Source organism: Myotis lucifugus, unplaced genomic scaffold, assembly GCF_000147115.1.
Source record: "Myotis lucifugus unplaced genomic scaffold, Myoluc2.0 scaffold_93, whole genome shotgun sequence".
Lineage (NCBI taxonomy): Eukaryota > Metazoa > Chordata > Mammalia > Chiroptera > Vespertilionidae > Myotis > Myotis lucifugus.
In genome coordinates, this window is record NW_005871141.1 from 895,839 (window position 1) to 917,804 (window position 21,966).

At 40.9% G+C, this 21,966-nt stretch overlaps 1 protein-coding gene across 1 annotated transcript in view; it reads right to left on the reverse strand.

The window, feature by feature from the left end:
* Window positions 1-21,966, reverse strand: part of ASXL3 (additional sex combs like 3, transcriptional regulator) — a 136,505-nt gene that overhangs the window by 110,574 nt on the left and 3,965 nt on the right. Inside the window, exon 2 of the mRNA XM_023756401.1 lies at window positions 20,882-20,964. Coding sequence (XP_023612169.1) covers window positions 20,882-20,964 — 83 coding nt within the window. The remainder of the gene's footprint in view (window positions 1-20,881; window positions 20,965-21,966) is intronic.

The following is a 21,966-nucleotide window of genomic DNA, read 5'->3' on the forward strand; positions in this document are numbered from 1 at the left end:
CTAACATTTTCCTGTTGCCTAACATTTGACTCCAATAGAAAGACTGAGCTTTGGAATCAGCCAGACCCCGGCTCAAATGTCAGATCCTCTCCTCATAGCTGTGTGATATTAACAAGATACCTCGCACCTCTCAGCATCCATTTCCTCATCGGTAGAATGAAGGAACAATACCCACTTCTTCATGTTACTGCGTGGATTACATTTTCTAAAAAATAGAAACTGCTTGGCTCAGTGCCTGACGCTGATCAGTTACTGCAGAAATGTTCATTTCCGGCCCTTTTGCCAAATGACATTCAACAGACAGGTCTAATGATATGTACAGACACATACATCTATGTTTCTTTGTTTCCGTTATTTACCTGCATCCTACCCCTGGACCTAATAAACTTCCTTTGTGTTCAACACACATCAAGCTTTTCATTACCCTCCAGGAAAATAACTAGAATAATATTCCATAAATAAATAAATAACAGCCAAAAGAGGGATCAAATTGCTAAAGGACAGGTTCAGAATTGAAGGCACTCTAGCATATTCTCTGTAAAATCTTAAAATGCCTGACCAGTTTAAAGAGGAGAGGCAGTAAAAGGCCTTAACAGTGCAACCCAAGGTGATTCTTAGTAAAACGGGGCTAGAATAATGAAGTCCTCTCTGTGACGATAAAGCAAAACATTCTCTGGGAAAAATCGCTCATCACCCTCAAGAACATTTATTCATGTAGGCAGGCTGCTTTGCTTAAAGGAGCCCCAAGCAAAAAGGGTGGGGAGCAAACACGACTTGAGCAAGAAAGGCCATGGAGATGCAGTCGGCGTCCACAGAGAAGAAGGCTAGAAAGGAAAACAAAACATTTCTACCTCACACTGGGACAGGACTTGCACGTGTAAAGAAATGTGTAGTCAAAATATGGCCACAGTTTACACAGACTGTAATTCGGACAGAGAAATGAGCAAGCGCACCAAGGCCTCCCGAATGTTCCCTTTCCAACAAATCACACTCTCTCTGTTTTGATTCCAGTCTGCCCAGTCACACGGATGAAACAGAGAGAACGTCTGTGAGCGACGTCAGTCTGGGAATCGCCCCGATCGCCTTCTACCCATCGTTCAGATCACACTGTCTGGCCTTCAGTGTCCGGCTGCGTTCTCAAACCCACTGAGCAGGAACAGGGGGATGAGTGACCACTGTGTGGGGTTCCATACAGGAGACCCTGCATGTCCGTGTGCACCCGACGTCCCTAGCTGGTACCTACCCGGAAGGAAGGAATGGAACCACGCCAATGCAATCCCAGCCACGCCTGCTAGTTCAAGCATTCGGTTCAGCATCACCTCCTGACCAACACGAAAGCAGCTGAGGCTCTACTATAATCATCACGGAAAGGTGTCCCACATCCTTCATTCGAGGAAGATCCTTCATACACACCAACGCTGTCTCCAAGCCATGCCGGGGTCTGAAACCAGACTGGAAAATATTACATATGTGTATATATAGTAACACACCACAAACCACTCTTCTGCTACGGCATACTTATTGACGGCTGCGTAACCCGTCCTATGTACATAGAAACACAGTGCCTTCTCAGGGTGAAAATATGAACATTCAAGGAAAGATCCTTTCCACAGGAGGAGGCACACTGTAGGCACAGGAGGGCCTGGAGCTGCCTGGGAAGGTAGTTGAGGCGGTCCCAAATGGAACATACTCTGTCCTGAAGGGAAGAGAGAAAACACAGTGTTGGTTTCCAAGGCTCATCTTCTGCACGGGGTATGCAGGATCAAACTATCCCCGTGGTCGGCAAACTGCGGCTCGCGAGCCACATGCGGCTCTTTGGCCCCTTGAGTGTGGCTCTTCCTAAGCCTTAGGAGTACCCTAATTAAGTTAATAACCATGTACCTACCTATATAGTTTCAGTTGAAAAAATTTGGCTCTCAAAAGAAATTTCAATCGTTGTACTGTTGATATTTGGCTCTGTTGACTAATGAGTTTGCCGACCACTGAACTATCCTGGTATTATTTAAAAAGAAAAAGAAAACCCTTGGCTTTATGGGAAGGAAATGCCAGGTGAACCCTTGAAGCTCTGCTGGATTACCCAACGTGCCTTTTCCTGGAGCCCCCTGTGCCACACCATGTTCATACTCCTACCAACCACGACTGCGTATCAGACTCTCTATGCCCACGGAGCTCCAGGCCCACAGCCCTTGCTCATCACGCAGACAGGGCCGGGGACCTTTGAATGAATAACAACTGCAAGTGGTAGGGATAATAATAATAAAAAAAAATGATCAATGGAGCCCCAAGGAGTATGATATGTTAAAGGGCAAGAACAAATGAACTTAAAATATATCCATTTTCCTTCTCACTACTTAACAAGCAGGCTTTTTAGAGACAAAGTGACAGACATTATATAGAGTTTCCAGAGTTTAACTAGAGAATTCACTCTTTTTACCTCCTTGAGGCCTTTACTACAAGATTAAAGACGATACATTTCCTTTTTGATGTCCCTTTTCCCCTAAACTAATGCAATTCTACGAAAAAAGAGGAAACTTTCAACCCAGGCACAGAAATTTTACTAAGGTTCGATATTTCCAGAATGTGGCTAAAATAAAATGAAATGGGTTACATCACTACAGCATTATTTTCTATGTACTTAGCCCAAATATTTATTTGCTTCAAGTAAATGGCTATCTCTAAGACTGCTTGTCATCTGTAATTCCACTTAAGGTTAACATAATTCTGTCGTCTAGTCTCCATTTCTCTTGCTCTACTGGCCAGACTCCTCCGATTCTTGTCAGTTATACTCAGTCTGTAATAAAATGAAAAGCCTGGTAATACCGCCCAGTCCACAGCCTCCTCTACACGCCCGTGTATGCTTTGGTTTCCAGGTAAATGAGTCCACAGACACCAAAGATTCAAAGCCTTTTAGACCGATTTGGACCTGAGATTCCTACTAAATATAATACTCACTGTGTTTTTCTGGACATTCTCCACTAATTTCATTGCATCTCATAAAATATGACCCATCTCCCATAAGGAAAATGCAAAGAATGAATAGATCACCTAGGCCCGTGGTCGGCAAACTGCGGCTCGCGAGCCACATACGGCTCTTTGGCCCCTTGAGTGTGGCTCTTCCTAAGCCTTAGGAGTACCCTAATTAAGTTAATAACAATGTACCTACCTATATAGTTTAAGTTTAAAAAATTTGGCTGTCAAAAGAAATTTCAATCGTTGTACTGTTGATATTTGGCTCTGTTGACTAATGAGTTTGCCGACCACTGACCTAGGCTAAGGACTCCAAAAATATTATACTTAAAGGAATAGGTTCCTCAGTAGCTTAGCTCAAACTTACAGTCCACTGAATGCTTAGTGATATACAAGGTGCTTTCTTCTTAAGTTTTAAGTCCTCATGTTTGACATATTGACCCTCTATTGCATAACCTAAGGGTCTGACCAAGGATAGTAATATTGTCTCCTCAAACATCCCTAATCCAGATGTTGGCTAACGATGTTTGTAATTAATATATGTTCGATTGAATAAACATTTACTGACAGTCTGCTATGATCTAGGAACTATACAGTGTATACAAACATGAGTATGATATGTCACTCGCTATTTTGGAATTTAGAGTTGAGTCAGGAGAAAGACATATAAGCCAAAAGAACTATGAAAAAGATACGGTAAAAACCTCCCTTGGAATATGAAAGTGGGGAAAACTTCCCAGGGGACATGACAATCTGCATATAAATGATAGAGATATTAAGGGGGGCAGTGATGGTAATAACCCACAGACACCAAGACAGTTGCATAAATGTAATTTATAAGAATCTTGGAAATCAGATCACTACTCAAAAGTAAAATATATTCTAACCTATATTTAGTTTAATAGACAGCAAAACTAGTTCAGTATGATGGAAAATTCCTAGTATACTGTGAACACAAAATAAATATCACACAAGCCAAAAATGTGAGAACCTTAATGACAGCGCATACAAATAGTGACATAAATTTTCCATATAATTGTTATCTACACGTTTAAATATAGCCCTCCTCGGAGACAGCAAAGTGGTTTTGTTCACTACAGTCTATTCTCCAAAAATTTGTTCCGTGTATGTGAAGCTTCATAATCAAATTTCAGACAAAATTTGGATGATAGTAAAACTATGCAGGACTCTGAAACACATCTTTTTCCCAAAAGACACACCAATTAGGTAATTAGCAGGAGGTACTGTCAGGATACTACAAGTTAACACATCCAAGTCTGGAAGACGAGAAAGCAGAGGAAATACTGCATCAATAGTGGACATTCAAAAGGCTAAAGTGGCCCAAGCATGAGCGCTAGCTAGGGAAATACACCTTCTGAGTTACAATTAAGGTCCTCCCTCCCCAAAGCATCGCACTTAATGAAAAATAACTTATTCACTGGTATATTGTAAATCAGGAAAATACCTGATACTAGAGTCCCAACATTAATCCTTATCAGATATCATATTAAAAACAACCTGGGCTCTGAGTCATCAAATAACCATGGTTTTAAATTCTATCCCTGAATCTGAGCCAAGAATACAAACTAACTAGAATCCCTTTTCCAACTTCTCAGGAAATTTAAGATAAAAAATAATTATTAAACAATAGTATATACTTCTTTTTTAAAGAAAATATTTTTTTATTGATTTCAGGGAGGAAGGGAGAGGGAGAGAGTAATAGAAACATCAATGATGAGAGAGAATCATTGATCGGCTGCCTCCTGCACATCCCACACTGGAGATCGAGCCCACAATCCAGGCATGTGCCCTGACCAGGAATGGAACCATGACCTCCTGGTTCATAGGTTGATGCTCAACCATCGAGCCATGCCTGCCAGGCAGGATTACTTCTAATTGAAATATGAACTTTTTGGCACCATTGTGCCAAAATATTACTGTGGAATATCTTCAAATACAAATTTGACTCAACAACCCATTCAATCTTGATTAATTTCCTCTTATTTCTAATAATACAGCAAACAGTAAAATCTCATAAATCAAATATCTTAAAATTGGCAACAGATTTTTCCAAATTATTTTATCTTCATAAGAGCCTTATAATGTGGATAAACAGTTATAGTTTTCCCCATTTTACTGGAAAGACCAAAAAAAGACTGAGGGACTTATCCAGGATTATACACTATGTTACAAACAGAGCAGAGCTAGAATTCAAATTTTCATCCACTCAATCAGATAATACCATGAACCTATTAAATGAAGGGCACATAGAGAAGAGAAGGATCAATGAGACATAAACTCTACTATTAAGGAAACTGCTGTCTTATTATAACAAGAGAAAAGTTGAGAGAGTTTACTAGCTACTACAATAAAGGAACACACATATTGTGTTATAATGGAATAGCAAGGATAGAAGGATGAGTTAAAGCTAGCATTCAAGAATTCTTTACTGAGGAGGTGTTATATGACATCTGAACTGGGTTTTGGAGGTACGGAGTGTGAGATAATCAAGTAGACAGGTGTGTTTTTTTCAAATGTCAAAAATGATAATACATATTTAACCTAACTCAAGCCCAAACATGAATTTAATTTACAAATATTTACAGAAAAGGCTGCAAGTTGTTCCCCAATAACTGTGTTTCCCTACAGTTAAGACTCCCACGTGTTAGCTGGGAACATGGCCCCTGTCGTAGACTATTCTCCAGCTTTCCATTCAGCTAAGTGCAGCTATGCGTCTGACCAATGCGGCGTGAAGAAGGCTGACACACTCAACTTTCAGAACCTATCGAAGGGACGGCTATGCCCCTTCTTCCAGCTGCTGCTCAGGGCACGGATTCGGTGGCAAGCCATATTTGACCATGGGAATGAGGGGAAAAATCCTAAGAATAACAGAGCAACCAGACAGAAGGAGGACTCTGGCTCCCTGGATGTCTTGATATAGCAAAGCTATCTCATCATTCCTCGGACTATCTACCTTGAGACTGCTATGAGATAGGAACTTTTATTGAATTTAATCACTTATTTTGAGACTCAGTTATAGCCACGCAAACATGAACACTAGTTTATATAAACAGACTATGTTATAAAGTAAATGCAAATTAAAAGTAGTTTCTTGGTTCTCCATTCTCAAAACCTGAGAAAATAATCGGAAAATACGTAAATTAATTGCAGAGCATTTAATATAATCAGTAATATAGAATTGTAATAGACTTTCAAATTTATTTTTAAATTTTAATCTATATAACCACCCTAGGTAGAATGATCAGAGATCAATATTATATTATAAGTGAACAGTAAGACAAGATATCATGAATTCATTACAAAAGTATTGGATAACTCCATATTTTATTGGGTTTAACCTCATTTAGTCCATAAAATTATCATTACATACGTTTCATTCTAGATTAATATATTAAAGATCCACTTATAAAGAAAAGCCAAATAAGTTATTAATGCCAGAAGAATCAATAAATGAAATCTAGATTTTTGCTCTAAGTCCACATTAGTTGACAATGTTTTCATTTACCCATTGGACATCTCAGACCACTCAATTTTATTGTGATTACAGCTAAATATCTAATTGTTATCCATTTTATGCTTTAAGGAGAACAGGGGGAAGTTTAACAAGTAAACATAACCATATTCTCATAGTGTGAGGGAAGAAACAGAATGGGCTGCAGGAGACCAACGGGGAACTTCTGAAAAGAGAACCATGGGTGCTGAATGACCTGTTTGTATCAAACTGTCTGCAGGCAAATCGATTTGCCTGTGCTTCATGTATTACCTCATATTACAGGAATTCCAAAGAATAAATGGAATAAGCATATTTAATCAAATGACCTAAGGCACTGCGCCTCACCGAGCTCACTGGCTCTCTCCATCAGCCCATAGAGGCAGGAACGTAAGGTGGTCACAACGCTTCCTCTATTCTCACTGCCCTCGTTTGGGCAAGGTCTTTATGGCAACGAGAAGCTAATGAGGTCAGAATCAAGAATATCAGCACACCATTTGACATGTACATTACAGTATAATCTCTATTGCACCCCTAATTCCTGCCAACAGTACAACAAATATGTTCTAGGAAGGCAAATAAAATCAGGTAAAAGAGTGACTAGATCAATGAAAACTCATCTCTTCAGGGAAATCAATTGAGAGACATGCCCCTTCTAAGAGTACCTTAGAATTGAAGATTTATCTTTTTTTATATGGCCTGGCCTTTACTTACTACTGAGCTTTTGTACTTTCTTTTCTAATTGTAAAATGATCAGTCTCTTCTAAGTTTAAAGATGAGCCAAATGTTTACTAGTTCTGTTATGGTGGGCAACTCATCTTCTCTAAGTCTTAGTTTAGTGATATCCTATATAATAAAAGGGTAATATGCAAATTGTCCCCTCAACCGGGAGTTTGACCAGAGTTTGACCAGGGGGCGGGGCCGGCCTGCCAACCACCTGGGGCCCCTCCCCACAGCTGGCCCCACCCCTGATTGCCCCCCGACACACCCCGATCCAGGGCAGACGGGCCAGACCCCACCTGTACACGAATTCGTGCACCGGGCCTCTAGTGTAAAATAAAAGTGTAAGACTATATGATTATCAAAGTCCTTACCAGAAACAAAATGTGATAGTTCTGACTTAAACTTCATTCATTTCTTAGGTTGCATCCTAAAGTAGTAGAGGCTACCCTGAATGTCTTCTGTTTTTAAAGAAGCTTGCTTTTTCAAATAATTCTCAAAAGCATGGCTTGAAGTTGGGACAGTCTTGACACCAGCAAATGGCCCCTTGTGTAATCTCCTCCTGACCTTACCAGAGGTGTGATTCCTCCACCATGAGGAATTATTCAGCCCACTACTCTCTCATCATGAGAAACACTTCTAATAAAGGTTAGGAATTGCTTCAGGGACCAGGTGGTTGAAAATTGGGAAAGACTGGACTTAACACTGAGATAACGATCTGCTCCTACTCAAAATTCTACAGACACTGTTTCACAATTCCTTACGAGAAAGGATAAGAATGAATCACTATATCTAATATACATGCTAATTCATAAACCTTTGAAAATTAAAATTTATAAGTGGCTGGCTCAAGAGAATGGTGTCTTAAAAAAAAGCAAATTAAGTAAATTCTAAAATTTAAAAATCAGGTTAACATTTCCAATATTAAGGATGGATGAAAGAGGTAAGCAGTAAAGCCCATTCTACGTAATTCCAAATAGATTCGGCACTTTCCTCATTGGGGGATTTCAAAGTGCTCTTTGCTAATCCTAAAACTTTAGAATGTAAAATTTGAGCCATTATTGAAATTACCCCAGTAGCAACAACTTGTTCCAATAAATCTTCATGAATGTTTATATATATATACATACATACATATATTTTATATATAGCAACCAGCAGGTCACCTTCAATAAACGCACATTAAGCAACAAATTGAATAATAAACATTGTTTGCCCAGCCAGAGTGGCTCAGTGGTTGGACATAGACCTATGGTTCGATTCCCTGTGAGGGTACATGCCCGGGTTGCAGACTTGGTCCCCAGTGGGAACATGCAGGAAGCAGCTGATCCATGATTCTCATCATTGATCTTTCTATTTCTCTCCCCCTCTCCTTTCCTCTCTGAAATCAATTTAAAAAAATGTATATTTAAAAAAATAATGATTGTGCACATTGTATTTCATGCAGACATGCCACAGAAGAACTGTCATGAATTCAGGCCAGCCACAGTGGCCTAGGGAACGTGCTCTGCCTGGAAACTTTACACCTGTCTTCTGCAAAAATAAACAGAGAGGGAGTTGTTATACCTCCTGGTTGGAAATACAGTGGGTGGATGAGATGAGGAAGAAGGGTTAGTGGTTATGATGCAGATTACCGACAGTAAAGTATATCTGATTATGCTCTGCCTAAAAACCTGCCCTGAGAAATGCAGTGACATGCTTCTGAAATTACACTCACTTATTCATTTGGCTCCCCTCCCCTTTCCCTAGACGGATCTCTTAAAAGGAGAACAAGGTTGCTAAGTTAGTCTCCCCAGGCCCCTCCTAAGCACGATTTAGTCGGTCCCATCTATTTTCTTTTAGCTGTTTCACAAGTGTAGTCACCAACACCCTCTAAAATTGCCTTTTGGACTGTCTACATCAGTGGTTCCCAACGTGGAGCACACGCCCCACGGGGGGGCAATATGATTTTTAAGGGGGCAATTCAATAATGAGTTATTAACAGTGAATTTTTCGCATGAGCTTCTAGGGGCCTCCTATACATTATATAAATATATATTGTAACATATTTATGCATTTCCATTCTCTATTATATGTTTTGAGACTTTACTTGCTATTTTTTATATCACTTTATATTATTATTATTATTTTAACAATTTCTTAGTGATTTCTTCCTCAGTACTTCAACTGTCCTTTGGTTCTTTTATTTTTCTCTTTCATGGATGCCATGTGCTTTGGAAACTTGTTTAGACCAAGTTAATGGCGTTTTAGGCTTCCTCCACGTGACTAGGAGTTCACTTTTTGAAAAATAAGAATTATATGTCACGGGGGGGAGGGGGGGGAGCCACCAGGATTTTGGAGATGCTTAGGGAGGGCGTGGCCAAAGAAAGATTGGGAACCAATGATCTAGCAACTCCGCTTTGACTCGTCACAGTTAGCAAGTTCCCCAGAAACAATTTCCAATCTCTAAGTTCAATATCAACAACAAAATGGTAAGCGTCCTATGAAGCCCTTGGTTCTTCTACTACCCGAGGTATGTTTCCCCCCACCCTCCTAGCATGTCCTTCCAAAACACACGGTGAGAAGTCACATGTCACGTATGTCTTGCTGCGGCACAGAGCGTCACCCGCAGCCGTCCTCACGTTGGACAAGCATAGTAACAGCGTTCATCGGAGGCTTTGCATCCTGCAAGTCTACATGGGTTATGGAAAACCATGTTCACCCTTCAACCCTATTTACAAGGAGGCTATACACTGAGAGTCTCAGCACACCTGCATCTGCAGGTCAGCCAGGAAAACTGCTGAAGGGGATGGATCGAAGCAAAACTAAAATCACGTAGGCATGTGGCAATCAAGAGCACACATTTCCTTAGGCTCACACTACAAGCATTTAAAAAGGTCAAGCGCAATTGGTTCTGAATGAGACATCAAACCCTAGACTTGTCGCTTGCCAGCTGGATAAACTGCCCACTTCCCTATCCGTAAAATGGGAACTATAATATAATCAACCCACTTCAAAGATGCTTAAAAGATAATTCATGGACAGTCCTTAACATTGGGTCTAATACAGTGATGGCAAACCTATGACACTCATTTTTTTGGTTGATTTTTCTTTGTTAAATGGCATTTAAATATATAAAATAAATATCAAAAATATAAGTCTTTGTTTTACTATGGTTGCAAATATCAAAAAATTTCTCTATGTGACACGGCACCAGAGTTAAGTTATGGTTTTTCAAAATGCTGACACGCCGAGCTCAAAAGGTTCGCCATCACTGGTTTAATATGTTATTATAAAAAATGTTAGGTATTCCTTTAATGATCAGCGTGCACTCATGAATGTGGCTGACGCACTGCCCAGAGCAAGGCACCTCAGCATTAAGCCAAACAAATGAATGGAGGCCAAGATGTGGGTTCCGTGACTTAATGAGCTTACATTTAGGGGGGAAAGACATCACTTCTTGGCATGTTGGAAAATGATAAATTGTATTCAGAATTCAAGAGAGAATTTAGAAATTCCTAGATTTAAACATTTTAAAACTGAAAATGAAAACATGATTCGGTGGGCAGAACACATGCTTCCCAGAGAGCGGGGACAAGACCTCATGAAATGACATGGGGAAGAATGGTCTGTCACCCCGCTGTTCGACCATCAAACGCAGGGGCCACATTTTATTAATCCAGCAACCGTTACAGCCTTGAGGACAAAGCATGTGCTTAATAAATGTCCATGGAATGAAAGCTTCCACACACCCCCAGGTCATACCCACTGAGCAGAGAAGACACCGTATGTAATAGACGAACTTCTTGTGATAACATCTGTATCTCCACAACTTTATTTTCTTTGCTCTGATGTCCCTGAATTGGACTACTAAGCACCTGGCACAGCTCTGCACCCACACACTTGAGTATCCTGAGCCTGGTCAGATGACAGCCCACGGAGGAGAGCAGATCCAGGACAGAAGCATGCACAGCACCAGAGCAGCCTTCACTTAAGAAAAATGTTAATAATCCTGCTGGTGTGGCTCAGTGGTTGAGCATTGACCTATCAACCAGGAGGTGATGGTTCCATTCCCGATCAGGGCACATGGTTGCGTTGCAGGCTTGATGCCCAGTAGGGGCCATGCAGGAGGCAGGCGATCAATGATTCTCTCTCATCATTGATATTTCTATCTCTCACTCTCTCCCTCTCTCTTCCTCTCTGAAATCAATAAAAACATATTTTAAAAAGTTAAATCAACTAATGTTAACAGAAATCACCTAAATTTCAAACAGACTGCCAGTCAATAATTATCAATTTGATTTTGTGTAGGCCTCTCAAGGGGTGTAGGGCAAATAGTCCTTAATTGTCCTGACAGCACTAACACTTGTTCTTAGGAATTGTGCACTGTAGCTTTTAGAAAACCTGGCTTAACAAAATGTCATAATTTTTACTCCTCTAAAAACAAATCAACTATAAAAAGAAGTCCCCATGTCAGCATATCAACTGTTTTGCATTTGAATTATCTTGTCAAGTTCAAAACAATGAAGCAAAACTAAAATCATTTAGGCATGTGGCAATTAAGAGAACAAGAGATAAAGATAAAAACACCACTTAGGAAAAAAATCAAATAAAAGCACCCCAGTTAAGTGCCTATTCCTCCGCAAAGATTTCCATCTGCATAGCTTCCTCAGAAAGGCTCACACACAATGTAATTTTATATCCATTTCTGCTTCTATTTCTGCACTGAAATATTTAGAGAGAGCTCAGTATTTCTGGAGTAAATTATACCTAGATCTTGATAAAGCTGAAATCACCTAAATTACACCTTTATGTTCAATTACTTGGAAGAATGGAGAAAGAAAGCTTGACAAAATTAAAATACATATTTAAAAATGGCCACTGCATAGCTATAATTGTACACCTTAGTGAATATTGATGCTTTGAGGGTTATATGCACTCACCACAGCTGTTTTTACCAAAGGCTTCAAATAAAATCCAAATCAATTTATGTTATGTGACTATACACAGTGTATTTGAACACAAAGCAGCCCAACTATTCTATTGGTTTATGTTAGAAATAGCTTGTGAAAACACATATCAGGAGTATGTAAAAGTGGAAGCTCAGTACAGTATTAAACATATTCTTAGAAGAGCACCTTCCAAGATAAATCAGATACTCGATGTTCTAGAAATATCCTCATGGTATGCCATGAATTCTGGAAATGTAAAGTTCCAAATTCTGAATCATTGTTATGAACTGAATTTCGGTATCGCCCTCCCACCCAATTCATATGTTGAAGCCTTAGTGTGGCTGTACTGGGAGACGGACGGGGCCTCTATGGAAGTGACTAGGGTGGTATTAAGTCAGAAGGATGGGGCCTTGATCTGACAGGAGTCGCCTGATTATAAGAAGAGTCATCAAAGAGTCCACTCTCTCTGCACTCAAGCACCCAAGAAAGGCCACATGAGGACATAGCGAGAAGGTGGCCATCTGCAAGCCCGGAAGAGAGGCCTCACCGGAAATCTGCCCTGCTGGACCCTGACATGGGACTTCCGACCTCCAGTACTGAGAGAAATAGATCTCTGTCCTTAAGCTATCCCGTTTACGGTGTTTTGTTACGGCAGCCTGAGCAGACTAAGCTAATCGCATATGACTTCCATCTGAGAACCAGGAAAAGTCCCGTTCCAAAATAATAAAATGAGGGTAAAGCATTCTACGTGCAAAGTGCTTCCTCCCCATTCAGCAACCCAATCTTATAGCCTCTATGGATCAGTGTGCTAACTACCAGAAGTGCATGTGAGTGTGTGTGAATACACAACGCCCCATACACACACATGACACAGTCCATGAATGCCTCGTGGGCCTCTACTTCTGCTTTCCAAATCACGGAAAGATAAGGGGAGAAATTTCACCATGAAAGCAAGTTGTCTACTGTGGCTGCAATACCAGATGCCTGAACATAAAGGCTTCTAAGTGGCTGAAGTCCAGACTGATTAGGGGTGTGCTAAGGAGCTCAAAACTGATCTCCTAGAGTAATGTTTCATATAACTATTTCTTAACTCAGGAAATGCTTCCACCATAATATATAATCTTATCACCCCCCTGAAGAATTATTTCAATCGCACAGTCAATGTAAAAAAGTAGCTTCAAGTAAAAAAGTTTGATTTATGACAAATTACATAATTATTTTTCAACAAGTAGTGATATCCATGTATAAATTATGAATGTTACATACAAGTTTTATAGCAATTAATTTAAAACTAGTTAATTATGTACAAAAAAAGCTAATTAATTATGTACAAAAGCATATAATGCCAACCAACGACATACTGACATATTTGGGGAGGAACCGAATGTATGTAAAAATGACCAGATTGGAAGTTTAAAAATTTCATCTAATTGTAAGGTATAATTAATGGATGGTTTTGTTATTCGTATCATAAGCTCTGCATTATCAGGATATCACGCATTTATTCCAGTATCATTTGATTAGGAAAAAAGTATCAAACCGGTTTGATCTAATTATCACCAAACATACAACTGACAATATCTTTCAATTCATAGTTTACTAGTTGCAATCTATTCTCTGGAATATTGCTGGCTATTGGTTAAGAAATGCTACTATCAGTGGTAGTTTTTAAGAAAAAACTGGATTTAAAAAGGGGAGACCATGTTTAAAGAGATCAAATAAAAAGCTAGTGTGTTAATCTAGTTTAGAAATTATAAGTATATAGTGACAAAGAGCAGTCTAGTATCTACCCAAAAAACTGCAAAAAAAATTTATTTGTAAAGATATATGTACCCCTATGTCCACTGCAGCATTATCCACAGTGACCAAGGCACGGAAACAACCAAAGTGTCCTTCAGCAGACGACTGGATAAAGAAGATGTGACACATACACACAATGGAATAGTACTCAGCCATAAAAAAGATGAAATACTGCCATTTGCAACAACATGGATAGATCTTGAGACTATCGTATCAAAACAAGTCAGAAAGAAAAAGTCAAGAACCATATAATTTCATTCGTATGTGGGATTTATGGGCAAACAAGACAAACAAACAAAAACTCATAGGCACAACAGTATGGTGGTAACCAAAGGGAAGGGGTGTAGAGGGAGGGAGGTAAGGGTAAAAAAATTAAATATATGGTGAAGGAAGGTTAGGTGACTTAACTATGGATTGTGAACACACAAGGCAATATACAGATGATGTATTATAAGACTGTATACCTGAAACCTACATGATCTTATTAACCAATGTCACCCCAATAAATTTAATTAACAAGAAGAAATTATAAGAGGAAAGAATGAATGGCAAAGAGTGGGCATACAAAGAAAGAAGGATGCATTTAGGAAATAGAACTAACACCAGCCATGGTGGTAGAGGAGAAGAGATTTCGGAATTACTCTGATTTCGATTTCTAATCTGAGTAATGACGACAAATCAAGTTTTTGTCAATTAAGAGACAGGTTATTCTAAAGGTGTGTTTACACACTCGCGTACACACCTACACACACATATAAATATATGCAGATGGCCCTGTTTCTGTTTAGTAACACCACTGTCTCATCCCTCCCTCCCTAGCTAGCTGATGTGCACACCCTTTATGCACTGAGAGGATCACATGTTAGCAAACGGCAGGGATGGTCATGAGAGTTGACATTGTAATTCTGAAATGTCCCAACAAAAACAAACTCAACAGCCATGTCAGTACAAAAGGATGAATACCAACATGGAGTCTGGAGATAAGAATTGATTTTGCGGTAGAAATTATTTGTGTTTCTGTCTTATCTCCAGACAAAACATTTCAGCCGCGAGAAGGAATCGTCTCCTATAGCACTAATTAGAAACGTAAATCTCCCCGAGACCAATGCCAAGACAGCTTATTGTTTGTCACTATATGTGATAATAGAATCTTCTGACATTTTATTCCCCTGAAAAAAATGCAACATCTTTAATAAACCACTGCCCAGCGGAGAGCCTCATTTCAGCATATCATAACAGAAATTACAAGACAGAAAACATGCAAAGCCTTAAGACAAGTAGCTAAAAACAAATTTATTCTCAGAATTACCAGTGGGCATAAAAAGTTTTCATTGATACCAAAACAATTACAAAATACTAGATTGCCAATTGCATGTTCCACATTGCAAAATAGAAAAAAATGCCCATATTCTGAGTAGCACTAAACACAACAGAGATTGTTTATACACCTTTTCAAATGTCCCTACTGTGATATGTAATTATAGGCTGCTGCTCTGTAAATGACTGATAAAACCTAATCTAGATTTTTTTAAAGTAAGGCAACTATAACATTATAAAAATGTACCTCATAAATATTGCCCTGCCCCAATCCAAATGTGTTTTTTATAGCTTTTCTTTGCCTTTGTTTTATGAATGCCTCACTCTATTAAAGAACTATTTACTTATTATCAAAAGACATGAAAACCATGTCACAGTTCATGCTACATTAACGACAGGTATCTTGTAATGATACTGCCCAACACTCAAGCGATGATGCCTGGCCAATGAACCGCTGTTCTGGCCTCGCTAGTAAGTGCTACAAGCCTCACGCCTTGACCTTCCGGCCCAGGTGTGTCACTATGACCGAGCTCACATCACTAACAATTACACAAGCGGAGAAAAACAGTCGCAGGCGTCAAAAATCCCTCGGTCCTCTCTGCAAAGAAACGATCGCTTCTGAACAAGCAAACCTAGAAGAGAAAAGCAGGATTCGCCAAACCACAAGGGAACTGGAGTTCCTCCTGTTTCTACCGCTATTTTAATCGCTGCAGACAAGACCACATTCTGCACAGCACACACCTCCCTGAGGACCAGGGATGTTCGGCCGAGAGTCTGAAAAGGCATATGGGACACCCGTCCGAGGGCGGCAGACTGGGGTATGCAGTTTACTCCTCTCCAGAAGCAACCTTGCTAGCTGACTGATTATGTGATTCTGATCATCTGAAAAGCACTCATACCGCTATGTTTTATCAATTGTTAGCAACTTATAAACACCAGGTAACAGAAGCCTGAGAATAATCACTCAGAGTCAGTGAGAGCTGGTGGGAGATGGACCGGAGTAAACTGTATTGATACAATCTTCTCTGCTGTTATACAGGAGGAAATTAACATTTACCAGAATATACTTTCATCACAAAAGCAATTCTAGGAAATCGGGTGAGGATATTATTAATTTTTTTCAATAAAAACCATTTGTTCTTCTGACCATTTATTACATTCGTGTACCTTTTAAAACCACATGGAAAGTACTTACTGCAGTCTGGCTTTTCCAAAGAGTAGTTAATCATACACTACACATTCCATCAATAACATGAAGAAGATACACAGAACATGATATAGAAAAGATGTCCTCTTTTTATCATATCTACATGAAAAGTATGTAATTTAAAGTGTCACTTGGAAAGAAAAAGGATCGCATAAGCTGTCAAGAATTTCATCTCAGTCAAATAAATTAACAATATCACATACACTGAACACATTCAAATACATCAGCTTTGCCAAAATTACTGGTGTATTTTTTTATTAGATGTTACAAGTTTAAACCAGCAGCACTTACAGTGTTTGAAAACAAGCAACAGTATAATAACCCTGCTTGCTCATAGATGATCTGCTGGAGATTATCAGCATGCATATATTTAATGGGATTCCCACAAAACTGGGGGATTCCTTTTGATTAAAACAAACGACTGAAGAGGATAAAAAACACAAGAAGCTTCTAAATCTAAATGCAAGCCAAAATCATCATGAGACACCACAAATTAACATCTAGAAAGATTATTTACTCAACAAATAATGATTGAGTACCTCTTGAGAGCCAGGAGTGGTAGGTACCGGTCTTTATACCAGTAGAGCTCACAGACCGATGGGAAGACATAGCAGACAAAACTGCAGTGCAGTGAGGTAAATGCCACAGGAGCTCTACCTGGTGCAGTGAGGTAAATGCCATGAAAGCTCTACCTGGTGCAGTGAGGTAAAGCCACAGAAGCTCTACCTGGTGCAGTGAGGTAAATGCCACAGGAGCTCTACCTGGTGCAGTGAGGTAAATGCCACAGCGCTACCTGGTGCAGTGAGGTAAATGCCACAGCGCTACCTGGTGCAGTGAGGTAAATGCCACAGCGCTACCTGGTGCAGTGAGGTAAATGCCACAGCGCTACCTGGTGCAGTGAGGTAAATGCCACAGTGCTACCTGGTGCAGTGAGGTAAATGCCACAGAAGCTCTACCTGGTGCAGTGAGGTAAATGCCACAGAAGCTCTACCTGGTGCAGTGAGGTAAATGCCACAGGAGCTCTACCTGGTGCAGTGAGGTAAATGTCATAGAAGCTCTACCTGGTGCAGTGGGGTAAATGCCACAGGAGCTCTACCTGGTGCAGTGAGGTAAATGCCACAGGAGCTCTACCTGGTGCAGTGAGGTAAATGCCACAGAAGCTCTACCTGGTGCAGTGAGGTAAATGTCATAGAAGCTCTACCTGGTGCAGTGAGGTAAATGCCACAGGAGCTCTACCTGGTGCAGTGAGGTAAATGCCACAGGAGCTCTACCTGGTGCACTGAGGCAAATGCCACAGGAGCTCTACCTGGTGCAGTGAGGTTAATGCCACAGCTCTACCTGGTGCAGTGAAGTAAATGCCACAGGAGCTCCCCCTGGCACAGGAACCCAAGACCCCCAGGGTACCTGAGGCCAATGGCATTACTTTAAAGCCATGTGTAATGATGAGGAATTAGAATCCCCATCTCCTCTTTTCTAGAAACTGGGTCAGAGCTGGACTACTGTGGGGAGGACTGTTAACATGACCTCTCAGCCGCAGGGGAGACCAGAGGGTTACGTGCGGTCACATTAGTAACATACTCTCAGTCACTCCCCTGCATTACACCATTAATAAATACCTCGGAGTTAAACAGCTATGACCTATGGTGATGGGACTTCTAAATGTACTCTGCTTAAGGAAAATAGATACAGTCATACTTCATTTACTTGGCTACCTTACATATTTGGAAAACATTTAAGGACATGGAAGGTAACAAAATTGTCCATTAAGTAGGAAAAACAAATGTTAGAATCTGCTCCCTAAAACCTATGCAATATGTAGAAAAGCCCCCAAACTCACTCAAAATCTAGACAGCTTTGTTTCAGAGATGATTCTAGTAAGTACACTAGAACTAGAATACCTGGGGAGGTAGTCACAGAGACACCAGTCCTCAGGAACAGGCCCCGCGACGGGACGGAGGAGATTGATTGATTTATAGTTTAAATATTATTTTATTGATTTCAGAGAGGAAGGGAGAGAGAAAGAGAGACAGATATATCAATGATGAGAGAGAATAGTTGATGGCTGCCTCCTGCAGGCCCCACACTGGGGATCAAGCCCAAAGCCTGGGCATGTGCCCTGACCGGGAACCGAACTGTGACCTCCTGGGTCATACGCCGAGGCTCAACCACTGAGCCAGGCCAGCCGGGCAGGAGGGTTAGAAATCAGTGAGAACCTGAAATGCATACTCTGAGCCCCTGCCTGTGAAACTGACCTTCCAGAAGAGACTGAAATGGGCCTGTCCTCTCTCTCCGCCGGATGGGCTTGCGGGTTCCTTGCGGGAACTTTCCCTGTTGCTTCCCTGGCGGGTCAGGATGTGAAACACCGTTTTCTTTACCGAAGGACCCGGCGGTGGTGCTGGGCGGAGGTCAGCTGTGTTCAGAGGGGAGGTGGTGTGTGCAACTCCGTTGTTCTCTACTCTAAAGCAACTGTTTTGTGTTTCAACTACAACTACAAATGCTTACGGCCCTTTAATATACCACTGTGGGCAGACCGGCATTTTAAAAATATGAGATGATGCTGTTATAATAAAAAATGTAATTAAAATGCTGTTCGGAGCCAGGGTACAAGGATTCTGTATCTCAGGGTACCTGACAGCTGACAGCGGCACGGTCACCCCCGTGGGGAAGAATAATTCCATGAATGAATGTCAAACGCTGCTTACAGGACGTGCTCCCACATCTGCAGATTTCACTGCACGGCCCACCTTCGACAGCAGTGAAATCCTTAAATTTTTTACCCCGTTTTCCCACGGCTGCAGCACAAACATGTTCCGTGTTTCCTAAACAGCATAAATATCTTAAGGTTTCTGACAGGCAGCAAGGAGGAATTTATTTCCCAGCGCCACATTCTCTTGGCTGCCTCCTCACGCTGACATCTTGCTTGGAAGACCAGGCCTCCTCTGAGGGAGCTGTGAGGCCGTGGGCAGCCTCCCTCCCTGGCTGCCTCCACCTCGCGGGCGAAGAGTGACTGCAGACACCGCGGTTACAGCACCTCGGCTCCGTCCTCAGACGGCAGGAACCTCCACCAGGGGGGAGAGGGAGCCTGGTGCCCTGTGCTGTGTCGGGATCCCACTTCACAAGATGCATTTAAACAGGGAGAGGCGGACATGGCCCACACCTCACAGCTATAGGCAACACCGGTGATTTAGGAACAGTTGGCCGTGGGAGAATGGGTATTCACTTCTCCCAGTGGCTCTACCTCAGCATCAGCCAAAACATTCCGAAGGCAGCTCAGCAGGTTTGATTTTCACCCCCAGTTACAACCACTGGATGCTCAGTGGCTTGCAGACAGACAAGCTTCGTACAAAACATGCACCCTGTGCCACACAGATTAGTACCTACACATACATGACATCCAATGGCTATTTTAGCCTCTAACAAACTTCTTTTCTCCTTGAGTAATATAATCTATATGGTCCTATAGGCTGGCTAAAGCCAAGACTGTAAAATGAGTGATAAATAAAAATAAAGGATCATCAAAGATCAACAAAATGTGGTATATCCATACAATGAAATATTATTTGGCAACCAAAAGGAATAAAGTACTGATTTGTGCCACAATATAGATGGATTTTGGAAAAACAAAATTTAGGCTGAGTGAAAGAAACCCATCACAGAAGGCTACATATTGTATAATTCCTTACATTAAATGTGCACAATAGGCAAATCTGTAGACATAACAAGTACATTAGTGGCCACCAGGGGCTGGGGGAGAGGGAATGGTGAATGACTGCTGATGGGTGTTGGGGTTTCATTTTGGGGTGATGAATAGGTTCTAAAGTTAGAAAGTTGTAATAATTGCACAAATTTGTGAATACACTAAAAACCACTGAATTGGACATTTAAAATGGTGAGTTTCATGCTGTGTGAATCATACCTCAGTGCTATTTTTTTTTTAAAAAAAGCTCCTTAGCTAATTAATGATGCTCCATGGATAGGAGTTCTAAGTACAAGAGGACTGAAGTTCCAACCACGATCACTGGCACTGGGAACTTTATCTGAGTGAGCTCATCGGTATGCCCCCGGACCTGTCTGTCACGCCTGGAGAAGTGCTTCTCTTTCCCTATCCGCTTTCAGAAACACATCGATCTCCTCTTAGAAGAAAGAGGAAGAGGAGTGATTCCAGGAAGTGGTTAATTCACACAGCGCTGCGCTTTGCTAACAAAGTATGTTCAATATTAATCCGTCCAGTGTAATTTATTAAGCCGACAGGCAGTTCCAAGGAAATGTTTGGTCATCCAAATTCTTGGCAGACACAAAAACATCCGCAGGTAGTCACCTAATTCGCAATCAATTATAATATCTAAATGCAGAAACATCTATTGCTTTGCAACTAGTGGCCATTGTTAGTCGATAAAAACGGGAAATGTTGTACATATAAATACTGACCTTGTTTCCTTTAACCCTTCTTTCTGAATGACTTCCAATATCTGCTTCGCTGTCATTGGTGAGTTGGGGTGTTTTTCTAGTGCCTGAAATATAAAAATAAACATAAGATTAACAGATGATTGCATGGAAGCGTCAAAAATGAAAGTGTGTGTGAATCACGCAGTGGGTCATTAAGATTTTAAAGGGGGAGGGGTTATTATATCAAAATAAGGTTCCATCACACAATTCAAGTGTCCAAAGTAAGAAAGTAATTTTTCCTGGACATTTACCAGTATGGCAATTTCTACAACAAATAGGGGCCATTCTTAAAAAAAAAAAGTCACAAAGGCATACACACCAACCAAAAAGTGAAACTTTAAAAAAAGTTAATAAATGTATATAATTTCCTTTATTAAAAATCGCTATTATTTTATGGTTAAAGACATGCTTTCAGGCTGTTAAAGTGTTTCCTAAATTTCCAGGCCTTCGAAACATGGAGCCTGAACACTACCAACAGCTCAGAACAAAGTGCTGGTCAGAAGGAACCTCAATGGATTCCCATTTTGATCAACTCCTTTTATACGAAAGAGAAAATGAGGGGGAAAAGTCCTTCGTGACCCAAATGGCAGGAGGCATACAGAAACCCAAATGCCTCTTTGCAGTGTGTTTTCCAGTTCAGCTCAGTTTCCTTTCTTTTGCCTTTTCCGATCAATTTCATGCCTCTTCCCATTCAGCCCATCTCCCTTTTAAAAACGGATCCCATTTCCCCCTCTTCTTCTCTGTCCTACTTATGTTTCGGTAGAAGGGAGCTCTTTAAGCAACGTGCGGGGGATCCATGGGGCACGGTTATTTCCACAGGCGCTAGATCACCTGTGCTGAAAATCAAGTTCTTTGATTCAGCCTGGGACTTAGCTACAAGTGTCGCAAGCAGCCCACAGCAGTGACCTCACTGCTCACCAACAGGGACTACAGGGACACCTGTAGGGACAAGAAGCAAGAATGCACACCCCCCACAATGCCTTTCTCCACGGGAAGACGGCCCCTAATGGCAGACCCTGGACAGAAGTTTCTGCACATCATGACCCCAGGCCACTGAAAGACTAGCT